This window comes from Rhamphochromis longiceps, linkage group LG12, assembly GCF_057381845.1.
Source record: "Rhamphochromis longiceps isolate RC_006_pf linkage group LG12, R_longiceps_female_GT1.1, whole genome shotgun sequence".
In the NCBI taxonomy this organism is placed as follows: domain Eukaryota; kingdom Metazoa; phylum Chordata; class Actinopteri; order Cichliformes; family Cichlidae; genus Rhamphochromis; species Rhamphochromis longiceps.
The window spans coordinates 3,814,612-3,839,537 of record NC_140568.1 but is presented as its reverse complement, the minus strand read 5'-3'; the positions used below and the strand labels follow the sequence as shown (position 1 = coordinate 3,839,537).

The window sequence follows — 24,926 nt, the reverse complement described above, 5'->3', positions numbered from 1 at the left end:
TAATTTTGGAGATTTAATAGATGCCCCTCATATTTGCCACGGGTCCTAGCTAAAGAAAAAAGAAAGGAAAAAAAAAGGGTATTCTTTCATTTTGTAGACAGATACAGATGCAATAGATACAACTTCCCTAATAGGCAATTTGCAAAATTGTCTAAGCTAAGCTAGATTAATGGTGTTGAAGTCCACGTGAACACTACATCAGGTAAGTAAACAATTAGACAGAATTTGAATGACCATTTATTACTGTAAATGTATTTAACAAGGGTGCCATGGTAACAAACTTTGAAGGCATACTGGTAGTTTGTACTTATATTGCAGCTTTGCCCCTGCTCTTATTTTGACACCGTGGTACTTTTGCCACTACTACAGCTACTACAGAGCAGTCATCCGAAGCATTTTCTGTAAAAAAATTACTTTTTAATATTTGTGACTGTGATGACATACATCTTTTCTGTGTTTGTAGTTGTGGCGGGGCGTGGTCTGAGAGACGGATGCACCTGCACAGCATCTGCAATCCCACCTTTCTGGCATAAAAAGCTGTGCTGTCTGTCTGTGGTTGTTAGAGATGGTGATGTGTGCGGCTGGAAAGCTGCAGCCGCTGTGTGTACAGTATCCAAGTTAATAAGTATGCTGAAAAGCATTGAACTGTCAGGTCTGCTGTGGGTCATTTACAGCAGTAAACTATTTGAGTACCTCCTCTGCTGATGACATATATGAGGTGGTCATTTAGAACATTCATCCTGACAGGTTGAGATGATGTCGATTAATTTGAATCAAAATCAGCTTCTACTGTTTGATATTTTCAAATCACTCAAATTAAAAGTCAAGAGAAAAATCAATAATTTTATGACTCCCCCCCCCCCTTTATAAATCGGTAATGATGTGCACCATGGTGGTGTAGGTAGGTAAAAAGGTCCTAATCCAACATCAGGGCCTTTCTGGGTGCAGTTTGCATGTCATGTTCTTCCTGCGTCTGTGTGGGTTCTTTCCAGGTACTCTGGCTTCCTCCCTCAGTCCAAAGACATGCAGTTAGTGAGGTCAGGTTAATTGATGATTCTAAATTGGCACTGTGAGTGCAAATGTCTGTCTGTCTCTCTGTTCCAGCACTGCGACACGCTGGCGATCCGTCCACGGTGTACTCATCTCTCACCCTATGGAAGCTGAACTCTGAATAAGATAACAAATGGATGGATGGAAAAGGTAACGACAGAAGAGGGAATGTGTTTGCTATGCATCACTTTGTAGCAGTTGGTCCCTAACCACTGCCTACTGCTGTCTCCAGTGTATTGAAAGGTTTAACTTGGGATACACCCACTCCATGTAACCAGCAGTTACTGTGCCTGTCATCTCTTGAAGGTTGAATGTTGGCATTGACTTCCTGTGGTCTCTGCTCACTGCTAGTCACTTTCTGTGTTGATACCCCTTTAATGTGTCCCAAATGGTAAGAAGCATCACATCCTGCAAAAGCTGGACTTATTAAAGTTTGACTTTTTCTCTTTCATCTACTTTTTATCCAGCTCTTTAAAGGATCACAAAGGGATGGATACACATGAAAACGTTGTGGGAATTTAATAATAACATCACGTAAAATAATTTATGAACTATAAGGTTTGTAGGGTTCATCTTATTGAATTTAAATCAGTCACTGTTAGAAGCTGCATTGTAAAGCACCTCAGCAGCTTAGTTCTGATTGCACCCATAGCAGGTTTCGGACCTGTGCAGTGAGGCTCCTTCATCATCAGTCTACCCTGCAGCTACAATACAATAAAAGCTATTAGGGTGTAATAATTACTAGGCTTTGCTGGAAAGAAGAAAAGTTATGGGGCTCTCTCTGATCCTTGCAAATAAAACGCTGGAATGCATCCATCGGAAGAGAGTTATGGAGCTGGGAATACATTTTAAAGTACTGGCAATGCAACATGGCAGAGGATAACTATCCATCATACTGTGAATTTAAATGAATACATACTGTGCAAGGAACACCATGAATCCCTGGAAGTCATGGGAGGTTATAGAGTGCTGTGTTAAGGGTGGATGATGAAGTGTTACTGAACATTCTTTTTAAAGCCTGAACATTCACTCCTTCCTGCTGTCCAAAGAGATGTCTAACTGGCAGTCTATTAAAATTAACCCCCAGGATTTTCTCCTCCAATAAGACCAGCCTCAGAACACCTCTTAATTATGTTTTTGTCTGGCGAAGTAAAATGATCACCTTCAGAGGAAAGAGATTTACTTGTGCAACACAAACCACAGGCCACATTCTTTTAACTCTGGATTTATTGACTTGTCTCCGACACTGATCCCTGAACAGGCCAGATATCGATCGCTTTAATCAATCATGAGCAGAATAGTAAAGTTACCTAATGGGTAAACTGGCTCACCACAAGTAATGTGATGATGGATTAAATATTAAAAAAGGAATCATGTGCTTGTCATCCTGACACGAAAGCTTCCAGCTGAAACGCTGCGTCAGAGTACAGTACAGTTCGTCACTGTAAGTGGAAAACGTTTTTGTCAACACGCTTCAGAGTTGCAGAAATGATTTGTGCCGCGGCATGTCAGCAATATTGAGGTCACCCACCTCTCACGCATTTATTGGGAACAGCATGACAGTAAACTGGTTGGTGTTTGATCTTTTCCTCTTCTAACGTACCTGATCTTAATGTCTGAGCATCTGCTTCATTTTAAATTCTTATCGCTCAACATCTTGCTTGATTTTCTCTGAATAACTGACAGATAAATTGCTAGAGATACTGTACAGCTTGTTTGCTGCAAGCAATGACTGAAAGCTGTAAAAGTTGTAGCAGGCAAAATGCTTTTTGACATTGTTAGGGGAAAAAAGTCTACGCTAATCTTTCAATATACTGGAAGTGAAATTAGAGGGAACTAGAGTCCTGTAGCTACTCTAGGCTCTGTTATCTGGATTTAGAAAGCCTAGCCAGTTTTATCAGTCCAGACTAAAAGGGTAAAAAGGTTAACACAGGAAGTACGACGTGGTGGTGCGATGGGCCAGTTTCCCCTGAGAGAGCACGATTGCAATCCCAGGTTAAACCTGTAACGCCTGAACCATGAAACAAAGAACATTTACATTTTTTAACTAAATTGTTTCTTGAACCTTCTATGAAAAAATAAATAAATAAACATCAATTTGCATATGTATTGCTTAAAAATTTGTTAAAGATTTTTATTGAGCAATTTCTTCATGTTTTTGTCAGGAAAAGAAAAATTAAGCTGATGACACAGACGTCTCAAAGACTCACACAAGATCACGTCTAACACTTGGGTGAGACTAAAGTCAGGCGTATGACTTATTTTTAAAACAGGAAAAAAAAATCCATGCACACCTTCACCACCATGTGTTATATGGGACAGTTTAATTTAATTTTTTATGTTCCAGAACTTAGAAAAATTATGGAAACTTGGTGGCGCTTATTTAAGATAACTAAGTTAGAGCAACGTATTTATTCTAAGTAGGGCTGGGTAGCATGAGGAAAATCTAAAATCACAATATTTTTTGGCTATATCACGACACACGATGTATATCATGATGTGCTTAAATAACATTCAAATACAAATGTTATTTTGAAGCATATAGTGCCTAAACATGCACTGGTATACTCATTCAAATTGACCACTCCATATTTGTTTTCTACTTTGAATACAAAAAATCAGAATGAATTAAAAAAAAAATTTAACCATCAGCTGCACACAGATGTTTTCACAAATGGCAGTATTGCCACAGTAAATCTCTATCTGTGGTTTTAACAAACAAATAGCAACAATAAAGGACATCAAGCAATAATTCACGAGACAAAATAAAACAAGTGAAATTACAAAGGTGCTCTTTTTTTAATTGTAACATATAAGAATTATAAGACAAAAAAATGTAGCGACCTCAAACCAAGAACAGTCACAGGCGTCACAGCTGGTTTATTTAACGTTTTCTGTGTGGGGAGACGTTGATATGCAGAGTTTAAAACAGTGATAACTTTGCAATGGATGACTTTTCAGCTGGTGGAATAAATTTGCTACCTTTTGCAGCAATAGTTTCAACAGAATACAACACGCATGGCAATTTATACTCGACGGTTGCAATAAAACCATTTGAACCATCATACTTGGAAAAACCTGCGATACCTCGAGTAAATTCGATATATCGCCAACCCCTTTTTCTGAGACTACTAGATGCAGTTAATAAAGAAATGGAGTTCTGCATTGTGCGAACTTCTAATTCATATATTTGTTTCAAGCCTTTGCTGGTGGGAGGAGCTTAGAGCAGAGAAAGAAAAGCTGCAGGAGGAAGGCTGTGTATCTATTTTTCTAGATTTCTGCTTCCTGCTGCAAATTTAACCAAAGAAAACGCTTGTTCCTTAATTATTTCTGAAAATGAGGACTCAGTTCCATTCAAACAAAAAGAAATATATTTGATTGTATATTCAATTGAATGTGCATTTTCTTTGCCTAATTAATTGTCTGTGAGAGGAATTTCTTGCTCTTTGCTAATGAGCATGCCGTCTGTTCTGAAGAATAAATCTGATTTAATGTATGCAACGTTTAAAGCAATTCAGTATTGACTTGAAATGTATATTACAAGCTGTAATCAACATGGCTTTCAGTTTATATCGTGTTTTCATTATATGAATCATTAAGTTGTCAATTTATGATGGTATCTGCTGGAATTTAATACCGTAGGCCTCATTGAGTCTTTCCTTGCTACTCGCATTATGAACAGCTATGAACTGGAGTCATCCTGACTGACACACACAGTCACAGCTCATCAATGGGGAAGGGTAAATTTAGTATAGCACACTAGAAGCAGTGCTACCTGTCATCAAACAAATGTCACAGTGAAGAAAATGTGTCGCCGTGGCATGGCAAACATGTTTCCTGTGTGTGATTTTTTACTCCAGGAGTGGCTGTGCCTCAGTTCATTTCACTGAGTTTTACTTAAACGAGCAGGGACAGTAAGAGGCAGCCACTAAAGGTCAAACAGTCCAGTCTGCATGTTAATTTTCTAATGTCACAGCGCCGCAACTCCCAAGACACCACTCGCACATCTGCACAAATTATTATCAGTGTTGGTAAACATACACTAAGAGAAGCTGATGGATGCGATAATGACCTGAAACTGACCTTTCATTACAGATGAATGAGGCACGTGGTCAATTAAAGCACAGTGCAGTCACATGCTGTTAGTCATGTAGTGTGATGTCTGCAGACTAACGTTAACCTCTTTTACAGCAGTTTTAATTTGTCCGTTTTCAGCAGAGACAACTTTATTGTGACAGTTTTGACAAGCTTCCATTCCTGCAGTGGCCACGATTCTGGGGTGAAATAACTTGGAAAAGAATGCCGGCTTTATGTTTTGCTACTTTACGTTTGAGCCAGCATTCATTACTTTTTTGCTGAACCGTGCACATGGACCAAAAAGCAATAAAGATGAAGATAAAATCAAAAGAGTGAGTTGAATACTGGTAAAACTACAGGACTGAAGGGAAATGTAATGTTGAATCCATGCAATGCTTTTATCAGTCAAAATGAGTGATGATGAATGGATAAAAACATTGTAAACCCAGATTTTATTACTTCACAAATACATAATTGATTCCCTCTTTTTTCCTTTTTCTTTAGGTAATTGCTTCAAAATTAGATTTTTGAAGGCGTTCTACACGTAGCCATGTACTTAGAAATGCAACCTAATTATGTATTTGTTTTGCAAATGCTGCTGACTGACTGGCTGCATTAATGTGTCCTACACTCTTTGAATGAGAACCTTAAAGAAGAGACAGCTAGCACAGGCAGGTACTGGACCAGAAACAATCGCACTAGACAAAACAACAAGTGGAGACTGTGACATGACCAGAACTTGCATTATCGGTGCCTTTGAAATGGCTGCTTTGAAGATGTTGACCAGGTCTGTGACCATTCACCAACACTCGCAGTGTTCAGAACAACTTTGGCACTTCAAGATGGTGACAAAAACCTGCTACCAGGGCCATCAGTTTGCAATTGAATGTAGTCAAGTTGGCAACTACTTGCAGCTGTTTATAATAATGTAGTAATAAGCTATAATAAATCAGGAAAAGATCTGTGCTGGAAAACCTAAGATGCATGAGAAAATGACCAGAATACAGCCAGCAGAGCTGAGTCCCCTACTGCAAAGAAACACATAGACGCTTGGCACAGCTGACTTGGATTTATTGAAATTTTCTGGCAATCTCTCTTCCTCTATAAATTGGACTGCAATTATGTGCAGGCGACCTGCACAATCCCTTTGCAATTAAAAGTGGTTACCAGGCTGGGTATCGTCACTGATTCACAAGGTTCCGATTCGATTCAATTTCAACTCAGACAGTCAAAAATATTATCATTGTGATCATTTATCATTACATATCCATATTTTATATGTATATATAAAAACAAAGCTGACACTCGTGAGACTTCACCATAGGTTTGAGCATCACAGCAGGTGGCTTTGTGTCAAAGTAACTGAAGATAAAAAAACAGAAAACATGAAGATTTTTCTGGCCTGGCTTTCTATGGCAGATAACCGCCTTAAAAATATTCTGCAGTAGAACAAAAACTGAGGAAAACCACGAATCAACATATGAACATTACCTAATGCTGCTGAAGTGAAGCAGCATTAGGTAAAGTTACAGAGGATTAATTAGAGACACAGCTAAGCGTTTTGCAATTTGGCATAATTTTAAAATGAGGCTTTCTTGTCTTTGATGAATTTGGATTGGAGAGTGACGAAACCTGCAGCTTCAGAATCTGTGAGACATCGTCTTTCAGCACCAACAGCATGTACGTGTGCGTGTCGTCGGGTCGCGCTTTGTGTTTATATCTTTTTGCGGCATGCGTTTACCTGCTCTTTAATTATTTGCTGTTTTAGCTGTTTGGCAGTTGATAAAATAGTTTTGTGAGCTTGAAGCTGAGATTCTGGCATTTCTGGCAAAATACTTTTAGATTTCAAAATCGATTCAGGATTTGATGAATCACAATTGCTTTGTTCAAACTAAAATCGAGTCAAATTGGGAAATCGATTTTTTAAATCCACCCCTATTAGTCGCCCAGAGGTTGAGGACTTTGCATGTGCATACACTGGGCACCCAGTTGGTTATCGTAATTACTTGCAATCACTTGCTAAATGCAAAAATATTCAATTGAATCACGGGGCAGCCACCAATTGCTTCTAGCCGGATGGAGGTTGCTGTCCTATCTTTACTGTAGTGTGACTGAGCAGCTAGTAGGAAACAAGACATAGGTGAACACTATGAAGGCGAGATACATAGTCTAAAAAGCAGGAAAGAATAAAACAGACAGGAAGCCAAGTATATTTCAAAGGGAAATGACTGCAGAACACATGCCAACCCAATTAGCCCGAGCTTTCGTACTACTAAATAATAACAACTGTTCCTCGTTTGAAAATAATCCACCGACGAAGTCACTGGAGAGGTTTTGTTTACTACTACAGTCAAGCCGATATAATGAGACATGAGGTCAGACTCCATTCTCTCTGTTCGCTGACTTTTAAAGCCTCCCTTTTTAATGGTCGGCAGTTAGAGGCTTAGTGGGGAATGGAAATGTGCCAGTGGTGACTCCTGGTTTGCCTTCTTTTAGTATGTTATTTATGCGTCCTTTTCTTCTGCCAGCCTGAGGGAGGCAGGCTTGCTACTCAGTGCCAAGTGAAGAAGGGCCAAGCATGGTCTGGAATCTAGTTCATTGTGACTCGCTCTCCAAACAGGAAAGCTTTGGGGAGATGAAGCTAAGCATCATCAGCTGCTGTGGGCACCGAGGAGTGGAAACCACTGAAGGATTTGCCCACATCGCCATGGAGACAGTAGTACACGGCAGTGTAGATGAGACAAATCCATCCCTGCTCCCCCCACTTTTTTTATGCTATTTTAAAACCTGGTGCTCAAGTGTTTACCCTCAGGGGTTCGCCATCACCTCAACCGTTACTCACGAACCCAAACAGACATAAAAAACTCAGAAAAGTGTGGTACAGGAACACATAAGAAAATACTCAAATATACCGTAGCATAAACAGACCAACAATTCAGACATGAATTTAAAAACGTCGCGCTGTTCCATGAGAGAAGACAGCCAGAGTTAAATAAAGTGGCTGTCTCAACTGAATAAGCAAACCATAAGATTTTTTTTTTAATTCCCTGTCCGAGAATAAGCTTAGAGATAGGATCCTGATACAAAAAACAAAAACATGTTGCAATAAGGAAATACTGTAACTGGCTAGATTTCAATTAAAGCTTTCAGTTAATGTTAAAGAACAAAGACTGACCTCAACAGAAAAACAACTGGTATTTTTTAAGAGAATTAAAACCAATATAAGATATTATATTAATAAAACCGTGAAAGGTCTTACCACTGTCACTGTTGTCATCTACCAAGATGATCTCCTTCAGCAGGTGTGCCGGTGTGTGATTGACCACACTGTGGACGGAGCGCAGGATCACTGACAGAGCCTCATTCACAAAGATAAAGACTACTGAGATCTGAGGAAGGTCCTCTGGGTACGTCATCTGCTTACACCTGATAAAAGAAATGCAAGAATTATTCACCGATATTAAACCTACGCTGACTTTATTAATTGCATTTTTCCTTCAAAGGATTAATATGAATATATTAGAGAAGACAAAGAGTATATTCAAGAAGCTGTTGCTTGCTGCAAGGTATTGTGAGTTTTATACATGTATGTTAATGTGAGTCTACAGCAAGGAAAGGTTTGCTAAGTTTGAAAATTGTGGAGCCATCTCAGGGGTCGTGTTGTGACCTTCAGGAAGGCTGAAGCCGACACTTTGAAATGTTGTAGCAGGGACATCACAGGAGTAACTCGTGGTATTAATAATGGCTCTGGTCCTTTTAGGTGTTCAGGTAAGCAAGGACAAAGTCATGAGTTACAACCATATCAAAGGCTAAAATGTTCATATCAGAGATGTTCGTGAGTTGAATGTGTTAACATCGGGCTCATTGTTTGCTTCTGCTGGTTGGATTTAAAAAAGAAGTTTTTCCCTTGAGTGAGTAAAATGGTCTGTAAAAGAGGAATTTTCATAGTGCAAACACTTATATTTCTCTCCGATGCACAACTATTTATCTCAAAGGCAGAGGAATAATAAATATTTTAATTTACAAATGACCCAGTTTTCATCTGCAAAAGAAAAGAAACTAAAGATAACAAAGAGACCACATGGAAAAACACACAGCACAGCCAGCCTACCAGAAACTGTAAGTATGACTTTGGTAACATGGAGGGTAAAGTTTGTTGTTATAGTATCCTTTCAGTGCTAATGGTACGATGAAGACAACATATCCTAGTAGAAGCAGGCAGCCAAAAGTCAAACTGACTGCGTTTTATCTCCGTTGTGCGTAATGGGAGAGTGCGTGCTGAATGTGAAGAAGCCAAATGCATGAATAATAAAGACTCAATAATAAAGATTGGTATTCTGTGTTCTTCTCAAATGTAGGACCAAATCAGATTCAAAAACAACATACACAAAACGGAGATACAAATGCTAGAAATACTGAGCGAAACAACGATTAGACAATTTAACAAAGTCTTTGACAGCCGTTTTCAGGGAAAATAAAAGGACCTACTCTGGAGTGGGTACTTCTGAGAGTCCCTGAAAACCTCAATGTTGATTGCTTTGACTTGGAACATGTGCCATTTTGAAAAAAAGGGGGAAAAAGCTAAATATTGGAACTAAGATAAAGAAAAACAGACTGCTGCTCATTCAAACATAATACCATCTGCCACAGAGGTGGAGAAAAAAGAAATAACATAAAATGAATGCAGGGTTGCACCTGTCACAAAATGATTACATCACTGTGTGAGTCAGACCGATCTTATACTGCACAGAAAAAGGCTTACAGGGCCAATCAGGGTGTCTGCTCATGGTTCCTGCAGTAGAAAGGCTGTTGATATGTTCGGTGTCCTCCTCCCTCTCCCATTCAGCCTCCTTTCATCCTTCATAACCGCGGAGCCCTCCCTATCCATTTTCAACTTTCTGCCTCCTCCTCACACAGACTCCACAGCAACCCCTTTTGTACATCTGTGATTAGAGTCCTACATCGTGCCGCTACCGAGACTGACCCAATTATTAAAATGATCTGTGCACTAGCGTCACTTGTTCTAAGTTCACACATTCTGTCACGATGCTGAGACTCTCCGCGGCTAATAATAGTTGTTTTCAAGTCTGGCAAACGTCCCTGTCATTTCCGGAAAATACAGTATTCTCTGAAAGACGCACTGCGAGTTTGCAGTAAGAAATAACAGTGTTAACTGGACAGAAGCACTTAAATGATTCCTATGGCAACTGTGAATACACGCAGTCAGCATCTTGCGATTGCCACCCCCCCCCACCCCTCCACACGGCCCCAATTAGGCTCAGAATTCAATGCCTGACAAACACATTTCACTCACATCTGCTTTTATTTCCCCATGTTTCCACGTCCCTAATTCATTATGCGGGGATAATGAGGTGGCTATTATAACTGCTGTGGCTGAATTATTTACAAGAGCAGGAAACACTTGTAGTACTGTTCTGCGTCTGAATATTGATAGAAATGAACTACAGGGTAAACAAAACTATGATTCCCATTTAGCTTCAGTAAATCCTTCTCAGCCTTTAAAGTGTTTTGCTAAATACGAAGACGGAGAGGCGCCAACGCTGCTGACATCATCCTTAGTCGTAAAAACAGTAATGAGAGTGGTGATATTTTCAGTTATCTCTATAGTCATGTAGTCAGACATATTACGACAGGCCACAAATGCTGGGACCTCCCAGATCAGCCGATCTTAGTGCCAGCTCACATTAGCCGATGGCTCAGCTGACGCATCCAATTAGACCTCATCTAGGGTGCACTATTTAAGTTGTTTACCTGTCTTATCTGTAAGCTGGTTACGGCCTGCTATTCCCACTAGATCCAAATATAACTTACTGAAAAGGAAATAACAATTTTCTATTGGCTCTAGTTGTCCTGACTGACAAAATGTCAATCAGGACAAAAAAAGTGAAGAAAAAAAAGGGTATGTCTGCTACTCGTCCACTCTTGCTGTGAGCTACCTCTCTGCTGGTGCTCGGCTTTCTAATACCCCTGTGAACCAGAATGTCACTTTGACTCAGCAGCATCCGTGGGGTCAGGCCACAGAGGGATGGCCACATAGCAGATGGAGCCCTGCATGGTGCTATAGTTACATCCTTGTTCCACCCAGTGGAAGACTCCTGGTGCTCACTGCACAGCCACTGAGTGTCTGTGTGTGTGTGTGTGTGTGTGTGTGTGTGTGTGTGTGTGTGTGTGTGTGTGTGTGTGCGTGTTTGCACGAGAGTGAAGAAATTTCTCACCTTTTAACAATGAGAACTGGCAAAGGAAGAAGTAACAAATATGTGGGATGGCACAGCAGATGGCATCTTATTTACTTGTGAAGTTATATAGTAAATGCTTTCCATATCTCTCTAAAATAAATAAATAAATAAAAATATAAAAAAGCATTTCTGAAAGGTCATCTTCTATTTACCTTCATCCACTTTGCATTTTTACTTTGCATATCTGTTGCATGCTCTCCGTATCACATCTTAGTATAGCGAATATAAATTTTGGAAAAAGTTAAACTTTTTAATGCCTCTCAACTTTAAACTGCAAGTTTGAACTGAAGTCTGAGGTCTAAATGCAAAATATCGCATGTGCTATCACTGGACACATAAACTGTTCAGCCACGGCATTAAAAAACAGACGTTTTATGAATGTTAACTATCTTGCTAGAATGTCCATCTGGCAAACTCATCATTCATGTGACACCTACCTAACACCCACCTAAACATTTCAGCAGGTACCATCCACAGCGATGGTACTCCTGCACAGCGGCACCATCACAGCACTTTAGCTCTGTTCCTTGAACACATCAGAAAGCTCAAGGGTTTTGACCCAGCCTCCCCAAACTCCCCAGATCCCAGTCCAATCATGCTTTCACTGGATGCGCTGGAACAAGCCCTATTCACTGTCAATTTCCCAGTGACAGACACAACAGGATACCCCATGAGGTCCCAGTCAATTCCCTCATGTGTCACGGCTGTTTTGGCTGCCTACACAATATCAGGTTCTAATATTCTGGCTGATATGTGTAGAAATAAGAAAGAAATAAGGGACAAACATAGAATAAGACTAACCTTATGTCAAAAACAGAGATATGCATAAAGATGGGTAACTCACTCCAAACTCGTCACATGTGGATGCTGCTGGGCGTGACATATAAATGGACAGGATACTGTTGAGTGCAATTTGTGCAGGATTATTGTTGGAAAGAAGCATTTAGAAACGACTTTTCCTAAACATAACAGAGTCGTTTTTAGTGATAAAAACTAAACCAAACAACCAGTGAAAACGAAGAAAAAACCAAAATGACTTGGCCGGCATGATGTTGGATTTCTCTTTTTTAATCTGGGTTTATTTGAGAAGCAACTGTAGTCCTTATGAGATGTTTTTCAATACTGATTTCTTTTTATTCACAGGATTTATAGCCAGCTGAAGCTTCTAGCTGTTCATGTTTGCTTCTCTTGACTTGTAAAGCTTGACGTCACGCTCTGTTATCAACCACACCCTCACCCAAGCCTACATGTATTTGACAGCAGAGCTCATGAAAGGACAACCAAGCCACAGAGAGTGTTTATGATGAAGCGCTCTGTGTATTTTTATGCTTTAAGCTAGATTCTTGTGTTTTGCGTGCGAGTAAATGCACGAACGTTTTGATTGATAACCCCTCCACTGTATCATTGCAGCCCTTCCGTGTGCATTTGTGCTCAGAAACTCCTTTGTTCCCTCTCGCAGCTTTCTCTATTGCCTCTCTCAGTCTGCCCTGCCAGGTCTATAAATACAAGGACAAATCTGGCAGTGAGTTTGAGGAGGGTTCTTTTGCGCCGCAGCTCTCCTTTGCAGAGACACAATTAAAGCATGACAAAACAAAGTAATGTATATTTCACCCCTGCCAGTCATATATGCAGTGCAGAGATTGTGTTTAATGAACATTACCAGAGTGATCTTGAAAATGTCACGGGCAGCATGGCTGCTTCTAGTAGAGACGTGGTGCGACAGTGGATTTCAGTGTCGACATCGTAAAGTGATATTGTAGTTCCATTGCCCTAGTTACTGGATCCAATTTAGGGCATCGCTCAACCTTAAATTTGTACCTGTCTAGAGTAGCGGGGAAGCCTTGTAAAGCCGTAACAGGATGAGCGATCGACTCATCTGTTAGTAATGGGACTGAGCTCACTGGCCAGCTCTCATAATTTGACCCGGAACAAGCTTTGACAGAAACAGAGTGCCAGATTAAGATGTATTCCTATCACACCTCCCCCTTTTCTCCTTCTCCAGCGGCCTGCAGCCCCAGCCACTCCATCTGACTTTTTCCCCGCTGGCTGCTCTTATTTGCTGTGTAATTTCACATTAACCTCCCATAACCCGCGCATTGCAGGCAACACCAAAGCAACTTTCCAATCTGCGAACACTCCTCCCTGAAAGATAATAGTTTGCTTTGTCATTTTTCTGCCCCCCACCAACGCTCCACTCACGCCGACCCCCACCCGCCATCCGGGCGATAAACTGTAACACTGGAAAGAGCATCAATTTGCAGCAGGAGCTTCTGCACCACGGAGACCTTATGATCCCATTCTGCAGTATCAGACGCTTAGGAGATGAGGTAAGCCTGTTTCTTCAGCCTCCCTTGCTGGTTATCACCCTCCCACAGGCGGGCAAACAGAAGATGTGGGGTCCTCAGGGAAGAAGGGCACGCGTTACGCTTCGATACGGTTTTAGTTTTAACGGCTATTTTGACAAAACAGAAATCAAATCAGCAAAGTGACAGTAAAGATAGAGGTGAGATTCGGAGTAAATGAATAAAAATCCTCACGTATAACAGGAGGGTATATATATATATATATATATATATATATATATATATATATATATATATATATATATATATATATATATATATATATATATGTATATGTTTGTTTGTTTTCTGGGCATCAGTAATCTCTCTAGCTTGTCTGCCTTTATCGCTTTGTTCTCCACAGCCCAATGAGCTGTTATACTTAAGCCTCCCAAGGACAGCGAATGGCAGGTACAAAGTCACATAAAATAGAGCCTACTTAAGTCCTTTGGTATTTCAGTTAAGAATGTCACTTGCAGAAAGAAGGGCAGAGAGAAGAAATACAGACTAGCAGGTGGCGAGCGGGGATTACAGGTTTTTGTGAGAGACACAAACGCTGCTGTATTATTATGAATTGGTTTTGCTGTCGACAGGCAGGTTTAAAAAGAGAAGGCTTGGAAATGTGTCGATTCTTTTGGTTATGGTGATGGACTTTTCTTCCCTGTAGTCATCAAAGTCCTCTCTGCTCAATGGCTTCTGCTCAATTAAAAGCCCATTAGACAGGAGGTGCCTGGTTCCTGCATGTAACCTCACTTCGGTACTGCGGCAGTCACCTTTTGCCGGCAGGATATAATTACTGAATCTGAATTAGAAATCAGAAATATGTAACTCCGTACAAGGATGGTGCAGCCACCTAAAGCAGGAAGCCAGTGGTCCTTTCTTTAATAGGTTTTTATACCTGAACCTTCCCATACATTTCTGTGAGCTTTCCTGATGCAGCAATCACTAAACTCTCTGAAACAGACAAACTTACAAACTTTGTCACTCTGACAAACAAATCTGTTCAACTTCCTAGGCTTAATCAACACCTCTCAATTGCTGTATAAGAATTGTGTTTTGTTAGTGAGCAAGTTTAATCGAGAAGAACAAGTGAAACAAAATATTCCACCAAGTGGACCTGGGAGGGAAAAAGACGCAAGCAGTTCCTTCAGCAATATTATGTTGGGGGAGAAAATGTGTCAGCAAAGCTGCACACACTACAGTACAAGCTGTGGTCCAATGTGGATTTAATTTTACATTTTAATTTAATAATTTCTCAGTGTAAAAATGTATAACTTTCCATAACAATAGATAATTTGAAAGGGGATTTGAGAATCACAGAGATAATAGATCAGACGATGGGTGTAGTAGAGGTTGGAACTAGAAAGGCCTCGAGGAAGCGGTCTTTATGTTTATCTCTTTCAGTAAACTGCAGATCATCATTATAATGTCAATCAATATAACTGTCTCTCAATAAGATACACAGACTACAAGTTAACTAAGATGAAGACCTTCATGCATTTATAAATTTTGTTCATGATCAAGTTTGAGAAAACTGGTGTTTGAAGCAATACGTCTTCACAAGTGGAACAGAGCCAGTGGGTGCTACATGGATAGCCGAGAGTGTCTCCCTTTAAAAAAAACAACAACCTAACAGGTCATTTATTCAATCAAGTTATCACAGCACATAATTATATTCATTGAGACAGTTCACAAAAGCAACCATTATAAGCAGAGATGGGCAGTAACGTGTTACTGTAATCTGATTACTTTTTTCAGGTAACAAGTGAAGTAAGGGATTACTATTGCAAAAACGGTAATTAGATTACCGTTACTTTCCCGTAGGAACGCTGCGTTACTGCGTTACTAAAACCGTGATTTTTTTGCGAGAATGTCTCATGACAGTGACGTAAGCGAGTGCGCCAATAGAGACAACAGCTGTGTGCAGATCAACAATGGATCATATATCGAGTGTGGGAGAGAGTATGAGCGTGCAGCGTTTAAAGCGTGGAAGTACTGACCTTACTTTGAGTTTGATTCCATAAAAAGTGACAAAAACATTAGTGTCCGTTGTGCGTGGGAAGAAAACTTCTTTTTACAGCGAAAACAAGCACCGAGTAGCTACGACGTAATGGGAAACTCACAGAGAAACTCGCGGATTCGTCCACTGACCGCTGCGGCACACCTGCACCAGGGTAAACCTCCGCCTGCCCCACTCCTGCTTTACAAATTCAAATTCAAATTCAAATTTTATTTGTCACACACACACAACCATACACAGTATGACATGGGGGTGAAATGCTTGTAGCTGTACAATGCCCGACCATTAAATGACAGAAGAAAAGTTTTACAATATTTACAATTTACTACAAAAATTGACAAATTAACTTAGGAATTTACAGTAAAGAATGTGCAAATAGCAGAAGAGATTATAAAGATAAGGATTATAAATTATAGGAATTATAGGATTATAGGAAATGTGTGGTGGTGCGTGTGGTGACGTGTGTGAGAGTCCAGTCTTATAGTGACTGTGACCAGGAGATATTTTATTTTGTATTCTTATGATCACAGTTATAATTAGAAGTATCAATCATTAATCATTTACCATTGTGGAATCTGATGACAGTATAATCTTTGTTTTATATCTATGGTAATCTGAGTAAAGATTAATGTATGCAGGTTATCATCATTGTAATCAAGTCTCAAATGGTATCCACAGCATTGTATTCACCGTCCATAACTGGAGGGTCCAGCAGGACCTTGTTCTAATTCATTTGCAGGCCTACATCAGAACATGCACATAGAGAGTTATGTAAACACGCACGTTCACCCTTATTTACACAGGGAGGTCATGTCAGGACATTCTCTAGTTGGACACACAGGCTCACAGAACTGCACAACATGACATGTCACACACTTGTTTTTCTCTAAAGTATCATCTGATGTTTGTATAAGGAGAACTTTGGACTATGGGGAGACTGTTATCATTTCCAGTAAGGTCTAACTGTGTGATGTCATCATGGGTTATATAAGGATGGGGAACGGTCCACTCTTTGGAGATCTGTGGCTGTACGCTTGTCTTCCCATGCTTCTGTCTTAGAAGCATGTAATAAAATCACTATTTTTGTCACCTACACGGACTCGGCTGTTTTTCCTTCTTACCCAAACTGAACCAGACGTAACAACTTGGTGCCGAAACTCCGGTTGGGGAGGAGGGGAGCTTGCAGCTATCGTGTGGGTGACAAACAGGGGCGAAGGCCAGCAGCCTATCTGAGTGCCGCCAGGCGACATAAAAAAGGTGAGTGCCGCCTGTTGATTTTTATCCAAAGGCGCTATATTGGAAGTTAAAACTAAATTTAATTAAATAATATTCACTCAGTATGGGCTTCTGGCGTTGGTCCATGGTGATCTTGGGGTAATTAGTGTTAAAGGTAGGGAATAGTGAACTGAGTAAATGTATTGCTGTTTATTTTGAGAGTGAACTGTTGAGTTAAGAGGTTATGTGTTTAAGTTAATACGGTTTAAGGTGTGTGGAAACAAATAAATACGGTTTAAGAGGTTTAAATGTGGGTTGACTGGGAATGCCAGCCAGTCAATCGGTAGTGTAGGGCATTTGGTTTTAATTGGGTAGCAAAAACGCGGTTTTGGGCTTCAGATAATTAAACGGGGGGGCTGAGAGCTCACCGTGAGGCTTTTAAAACAAGTATATTTATTTAGGACTGGAGACGCGGTCTCCTAGGAATGCAGTTCGTCCAGCAGGTGGCACTGACCCCTAATCGCGGACGCGTGGTTAGGTTTTAGCCCGGAGTTGGCCTTCCGCGGGGATTCGGACTCCCGTCAAAAAGGCTAGACAATCAATGGGTGATTGTCTTATACTGCATTTTTTGATCGACAGGTCTGGGACCGGCCGGGACCACACAACGTCGTTGGTCTGAGAGTTTTAAGTAAAGCTGAAGGCGTGGGTTTGATACCAGCGCCAGAGGTGGAGCTCCTTTTCAGCTGCGGGAAACGGTTATAAATTAAGTAGAATTTAGTAATTTGACCGTTTTTCAAGGCGGCGTACTTGAAACGGTAATTGATCAGCAAGAGCGAGGCTCTGGGCTGAAAGATGCTTTTAAATTAGTCAAAAATTTAGGAACACCAGCAGAGAAATAGAGAAGTGAGATAAAGTTGTTCTGGCATATGGTGTTTTCTTAGGAATTCGAGCGCTCTCGGGAGGGCGTTCCCGAGGCGTGTATTGACCAGCAAGGCTAGGCCTGGGCTATAGGTGCTTTTAAATTAGTCAAAAAGTTAGGTGTAACCTCTTCTAGCATATGACGTCTATGCGGGCCCGTGTGTATATTGTATATAAATTACCCGTGTGTGTGTGTGCATTTAAAAGTGTAAATTGTATAAACTGTCTTGTGTTGTTGAATTTCTTCTGTGTGGATCCAGAGTGTGAAAAAACGATTTGATTTGAGAACTTTGTGTGATTGCTGGGAGATTTTTTAGTTGGGTCGTATTTCTTCTCTACCTGGAAAAGGCAGAGATCTGTGCTTCATTTGATGTTGTGTAAATAAAGCTTTTAAAAGTTGGTTGAGTCTCTCGTATAAGGAGGGAAAACGGTGCATGGTAGAGTGTCTGGATTATTTTTCTATGTGAAAACTTTGTAGTTGTTAGGGAAGTGAATGTGAGAGTGAATTTTCGCTGGCTTTGCGTGCTTAAAACGGTTGCAGTGGACGTTTGTGAAGTTTTGTTGTGAAAGGACGATTAGAGTGTGTGTGTGTGTGTAGGTGTGTCTGTGAGAGAAAGACAAGGTGGGGGCCGAGTGCTGTGTGTGTGTGACTTTCTGCATGACAGAAGAGGAAGGAGCAGTAGGTCAGTTGATTTTCTGTGAAATAATAATAGTCAAGAAAAAGGGAAAACAATAAAGTGTGGAAGTGTGAGTGAGATATTGTCTCTGACTGGGGAAGCAGTGAGAGTAGAGGTCACCATATTCCCCTGCTGGACACAAGAGAGAACATGATTTGGAGTGTTGTGGAGGAAAATGATTAGTAATAACATCAAGCAGTTTTTGTGTTTGCAGTCAAGAACATATGAAATTTTTACTTGTGGGGTTTAAAGTTAGTAAAGAGTTAAATCTACCCTCCTCAAGACTAGGAGTGAGTGATAAATACGGGAAATGAAGCAGGATTTATAAGGTCTTCAACTGATCTTTGGTTCAGTTCAATAATTTAGGCAGTTATGTTTATACGAATACTAAATGTATGTTTAGTGTCTTCATACAGGTGTTTTTTCTTAACCTGGAAACCTGAGTACGGCAGCAGAAGACAGGCCAAGCTTTGGCTAAAAATTCACGGCTGGACACCAGAGTTGTCCCCACCCCTCCCGGAAAACAAAAAGAAAAAAAAAAAGAGAGAATGTAGTTTTAGGCAGGTTTTTCTCGCTGAACTGCTCTGGGTGCTGTGTCCCTGAATCTCACCAGTGTTAACCTCTGGCGGAAGACATGGAAAAAAGGAAAAGATGTTCCTGGTAAATGACTGAAACAAATAAAACCACACACAACCAGAGAAAGGTATGAGAAGTGTGAGGAACAGACACATGTGCATGTTAGAGAAATGCCTCATTTGAGAAAAAGTTAAATTAACCCATATACAGACGCACCCATACATGCAATGAAGAAACAGCTTACATACATGTGCACGTACATGTAAGGTTAAAGTAGCGACACTTAACATACACCTGTTTTTAAATGATATAGTTTATCCACTACTGACAAATAAACTCTCTGGGTTGCAGGACAACAACTTAACGTCAAAAGACAAAGGCACTGGTCTGATGATTAAGTGAGGATACGACAAATTTAATGGTTAAAAGGGTCGAATTGGGACATGTTTTTGTTGATTGTTTAAGACAAATGACTACTGAATGGTAGAAAATTCCTTTTTAGGTTTCTAAACAGGATCTTAAGAATTTTAACACGTACCTGTGTTGTCCTGTCAACTTGGGGGGTTATGAGTTGATTATGTGGTGAGAAAAAACAAAAAAAAAAAAAAAGGGGGGAAGGGAGATCTCGTTGTTTCTCCCCTCTCGGGATAACACAGCCAACACAGCACAGCCAACACAACATCATTTTCCTGTTCGCCTGTTTTGTTTTGTTTTTGTTTTTTCTGAAAGCCGAAGCTGACCTGGACTCCTACCCTCCCCTCTACCATCGTTGCCCTCTCCGCGACTATCTTTGACCATTTGACCCCTGAAGGCCACAGCAGCTGGACTCACAACAACAACTTGAGGATGTCAACAGTGCTGCAGAAAACAATCTCATGCAGCGGAGATGGAGAACGCTAAAGCTTCAGCTGACAAAGCTGTGACGAGACGCACATTAAGCCCGGAGGAAAAGGGAGGGTGAGCAAAAGAATGCTGACCTCTGAGAAGAGCCGAACAGCAGAGCTGCAGAAGGCCGTGGAGCAGAGTAAGGACAACATAAATAGACTCTGATCTGACGTGGAAGGAAAAGACTCTGAGGTCTTTGCCAGAAATTGAGCATGGCTCCGGAGGAGCTGGCTGCTAATTGAACTCATCAGTCAGACTTGGAGTTTCACGTACAGGACTTGAAATCAGGCGGAAGCTTGCTGGAGCAGGAGGTCGTCAGACCTGACGCAAAGCTCCAACAGCAGGAGCAAACCCTGAAAGAGTTACAGAAGCAAAAGGGTCAAGTTACAAGGAGAAGATGCAGGCAGCTGCAACAACGGATGAAAACAGACCCAAAGAGGAGGGGAGGACCCCAGGGCATGCTTCAGGCCGCTGGTTTACCCAAACAACAGAACAGGAAGGTGATGAATACAAACACACAAACACACACTTCTGCATCCGCCGACTTAGAATGAAGAGAAACACACACATGAACACTTATGCACTCGTTGAGGGAGTGAAAACTGATACACACCCATGCACCAAAATCAAAATGTTGATTTAATTCACTAAGAAGTGACACACAATGCTCCAGCTGCTGCAATGAAGAATGCTTTACTGACAAAGGCTCAATGCTGCACACAACAAATTCAAATACAGAATCTGTTACAATAATAAGCCCAGAGGGCATTTGTGTGGTCTGGGGAGCAGAGTCCGGAGCGGTTTGGTTATGAAAACGATGCCCGTGCGAGATATCTGGGGCTCAAGGCCTCGACTCAATTGTTTACTGTACACTAAAAAGAAAAGAAAACAGCCTGAGCAGTGGTGCAGAGTGAAAACGATGAATTAATAGTGTGAGTCTTATTTCAGAGCGCCACATCATTGGGATGGAGATTTAATAAAAGGAGGAACACACGGACGAAGAAGAAGAGAAAGGGGGGGCAGCCCTTGAACACGATTGCCTGAGGTATTAAAGTTCTGTACTAAATTCTGGTTTCCAGTGTGAGAAAAGTCACGCAGTGCCAGTAGTAGAGCTAGGTTGAGTGATGATTCTAAATTACTGTAAGTAAATCATCGTACACCCGTTCAAGTTTCATGATAACGGGGATCTAGACTTTGTTGAACCCTAGGCAATTTGAACAGGTAAAATTTGAGTGACCAAGTAGCAGTTGAATAAAAGTCATTGAATAAGTGTTGAAATAAACAGGCAGAATTAAGAGAATTAAAACATTTCAAGAGCTCAAATTACTTAATATGGAAACGGTTCTATTTTGTTTCACGAACGCAAAACATATAGGTTTATGAATATGAAAAGGTTGAGGTGGTGTTGATTTGACTCTGTGTAGGTTTAGGTGGGTATTTTTACTGATAGGAGGAATATTCAGTGACAAGTCCTAAGACCCGGGCGTCTGCATTTTTGTTTTTGTTATCTTTCATTTTATTTTGTTTTATATTTTGAACAGTGCACTGATTTTTGTTTGTGAATCTTTTCTTTAAGCAGATCTGCACATCGGAAATTACAAGCATTACACGTCGGCGAGAAAATTGTTGTAAGTGAGTTTCTCCACATTGAAATTGGCTCTGGAGGAAACCACTTATGGGGACAATTAGAAAATGAGAGTCCCTGCCCAAAAAAGGATTCAGCGAGGTAATCCGATCTCAAGTTCTTCTTTTTCTTTTTGAAATGAGCTCATTTTGCTGAGGGCGGAAATCTAAATGCGACGATGGTTTCCGCTATCAGCAAAGAAAGAAAAAATGGATGAATGAATGAATGGATGAAAGACTGGAAATAAAACAAACGGACTGACTGGTAAAAGCTGACAAGACTTGACTACGACTTAAGGTTAACCTCCACCGAGATAGAACAAGAGGGTGGATGAATTTATGTGTGATTCTTTTTACAGGAAATCTTTTTATAGCACCTCTGGAATGTGGATGTGCTGCTAATGTTTGCTTTGCTGTGTTAAGAATGTGTGAGGAGGGTGCAGTAGAAAACAGACAAGTGACATGAAAACAAGTAATAATAACAAATAACTAATTTGGGGACAGTTTAACCTAGAGCCCACTAACTGGCCATTAGGGGCTCTCTCTCTCTCTTGGAGTAATATTGCCCAAGTGTGAATAAAACAAATTGTGGCAATAAAAGTGATTTAATGATTGGAGAAACCGGAACATGATACTTGTCTGTTGTGCCGAATCTTTTATTACTCTTATGATTTGCAGGTGGTTGTAAATAAGCTGTTTGCTTTAACAGGTTTGCTTTTTAGCTGAATTGCAAAATACAACTAGAACGATTAATTGAGACTAATCGCAACTAACCTGAAACTGAGGAGGTTCTATATAAGGAAGAACTAAAACAGGTATAAAGTGCATTTGATCTTTAATTGCAGGTTGTTGCTCATTATTGAAGTGTGCTCATAAAGGCCAAAGCTATATAGGGGGTCTATGATTTGGTCTGTGTTTTAATAATTTAGGTATGGCAAAATTAAAGGTTTTTAGACAATTTAGGGGACCAGTGAGAAGCATAATTAGATGATCAGAAACTGAGTACTACACTCAAGTTAGAATTAAGAATGCCCAATTTGTTTGAGGTCTGTTGTTCATTTTTATACACACATTGCAAATGTGCTTATAAGGAGCTGGCACTTAGTCTGTGAAGGTCAAAAGCTTCATCCGACAACGGATCGGATTGATATATTGGAGCTATTGACTTCACGTGCAGAGGGTTAAGTGCATGCACGCTTACACACATAAGCATGGCATAGGATTGGAATAAACAAAGTCAGCAACATTAGGTTAGGAGAGCCAGCGCAGGAGAGGTGTTGGCTTTCTGTCTCTTGCAGAGAAGGGAACAGACACCAGACGGGGACACGGAGATATGGGGACCCTTCACAGCAACTGGGGTCAAGTGTCATGGCCTTGGGGCTCCTTGAGAAGATGGATCCCATAACCACAGCGATAACCAGGAAGGGGTTGGCAAAAGCTAGGAACACCAGAGACCAACGAGGTTCGAGAGGCTTTTGGCAAAAAGGGGGACACGGCGGTGACAACGGACAACAAACACACAGATCTTTGTTTGAAAGTGGGGCAGAATAATCCCCAGATCTGTGTAACGACTGAAGTCGAAGAAAGAAGATTCCGAGGGCGTTTCTTCACTCCAAGAGGAGGTGGTGAAGGGGCCTGAAGCGTGACAGGCTGAAACTCGAGTCTGAAGCTAAAAGAACAGCTGGGTTGTGGGAAAATTGGAAAACAACGGAGGTGTTGGGGTTGATAAGTGTCATAACGTGTTTGTTTGGTTTGGAGACAAATCCTGGTGTGAGTTGGGCTGGCAAGCCAGCCCAAAGAGGAGGAATGTGACCAGGAGATATTTTATTTTGTATTCTTATGATCACAGTTATAATTAGAAGTATCAATCATTAATCATTTACCATTGTGGAATCTGATGACAGTATAATCTTTGTTTTATATCTATGGTAATCTGAGTAAAGATTAATGTATGCAGGTTATCATCATTGTAATCAAGTCTCAAATGGTATCCACAGCATTGTATTCACCGTCCATAACTGGAGGGTCCAGCAGGACCTTGTTCTAATTCATTTGCAGGCCTACATCAGAACATGCACATAGAGAGTTATGTAAACACGCACGTTCACCCTTATTTACACAGGGAGGTCATGTCAGGACATTCTCTAGTTGGACACACAGGCTCACAGAACTGCACAACATGACATGTCACACACTTGTTTTTCTCTAAAGTATCATCTGATGTTTGTATAAGGAGAACTTTGGACTATGGGGAGACTGTTATCATTTCCAGTAAGGTCTAACTGTGTGATGTCATCATGGGTTATATAAGGATGGGGAACGGTCCACTCTTTGGAGATCTGTGGCTGTACGCTTGTCTTCCCATGCTTCTGTCTTAGAAGCATGTAATAAAATCACTATGTTTGTCACCTACACGGACTCGGCTGTTTTTCCTTCTTACCCAAACTGAACCAGACGTAACATGACGTGTTTGGGAGAGTCCAGTCCTACACCTGGTTCAGGCCCCGAATAGCCTGGGGGAAGAAGCTCCTCCTCATTCTCTCTGTTTTGGCCTTAAGGGAGCGGAAGCGCTTCCCAGACCTCAACAGTGAGAAGAGTCCATTGTTGGGATGGGAGAGGTCCATCATAATCTTCCTAGCTTTGGACTTGCACCGCTTGGTGTAGATAGACAGCAGGTCAGGGAGCTCTGATTGAATGATGCGTTCTGCCGAGCGCACCACCCTTTGCAGATCTCGTCTGTCCTGCTTGGTGCTGTTCCCAAACCAGGTGCAGATGTTTGACGTCAGGACGCTCTCGATGGTGCAGGAGTAGAAGTTCTTGAGCACCTTCAGTGGCAGATGGAAGTCTCTAAGTCTTCTGAGGAAGAAGAGACGCTGACGGGCTTTCTTAACCAGGATGTTGATGTGACAGGACCATGACAGGTCCTGAGTGATGTGGACACCCAGGTATCGGAAACTGTCCACTCTCTCCACTGGCGTGCCACTGATGATGAGGGGTTTGTAATTCCTCGCCTGCTTTGTAGTGAAGTCCACGATCAGCTCCTTAGTCTTGCTGATGTTTAGGAGGAGGTTATTCTCCTGGCACCAGGTCTCCAGGTTCCTAATCTCCTCCAGGTAGGCCGTCTCGATGTTGTCGGAGATCAGGCCCACAACAGCAGTGTCGTCAGCAAACTTGACAATGGAGGTGGTGTCGGATGTGGCTACACAGTCATAAGTGTATAGTGAGTACAGCAGGGGGCTTCAAACACAGCCCTGAGGCACTCCAGTGCTGAGTGAGATGGAGGGGG

General features: G+C 41.1%; 1 protein-coding gene across 1 annotated transcript in view; it reads right to left on the bottom strand.

Moving 5' to 3' along the window:
* Positions 1 to 24,926, bottom strand: part of galnt9 (polypeptide N-acetylgalactosaminyltransferase 9) — a 120,194-nt gene that overhangs the window by 74,687 nt on the left and 20,581 nt on the right. Inside the window, exon 3 of the mRNA XM_085424390.1 lies at positions 8,387 to 8,553. Coding sequence (XP_085280516.1) covers positions 8,387 to 8,553 — 167 coding nt within the window. The remainder of the gene's footprint in view (positions 1 to 8,386; positions 8,554 to 24,926) is intronic.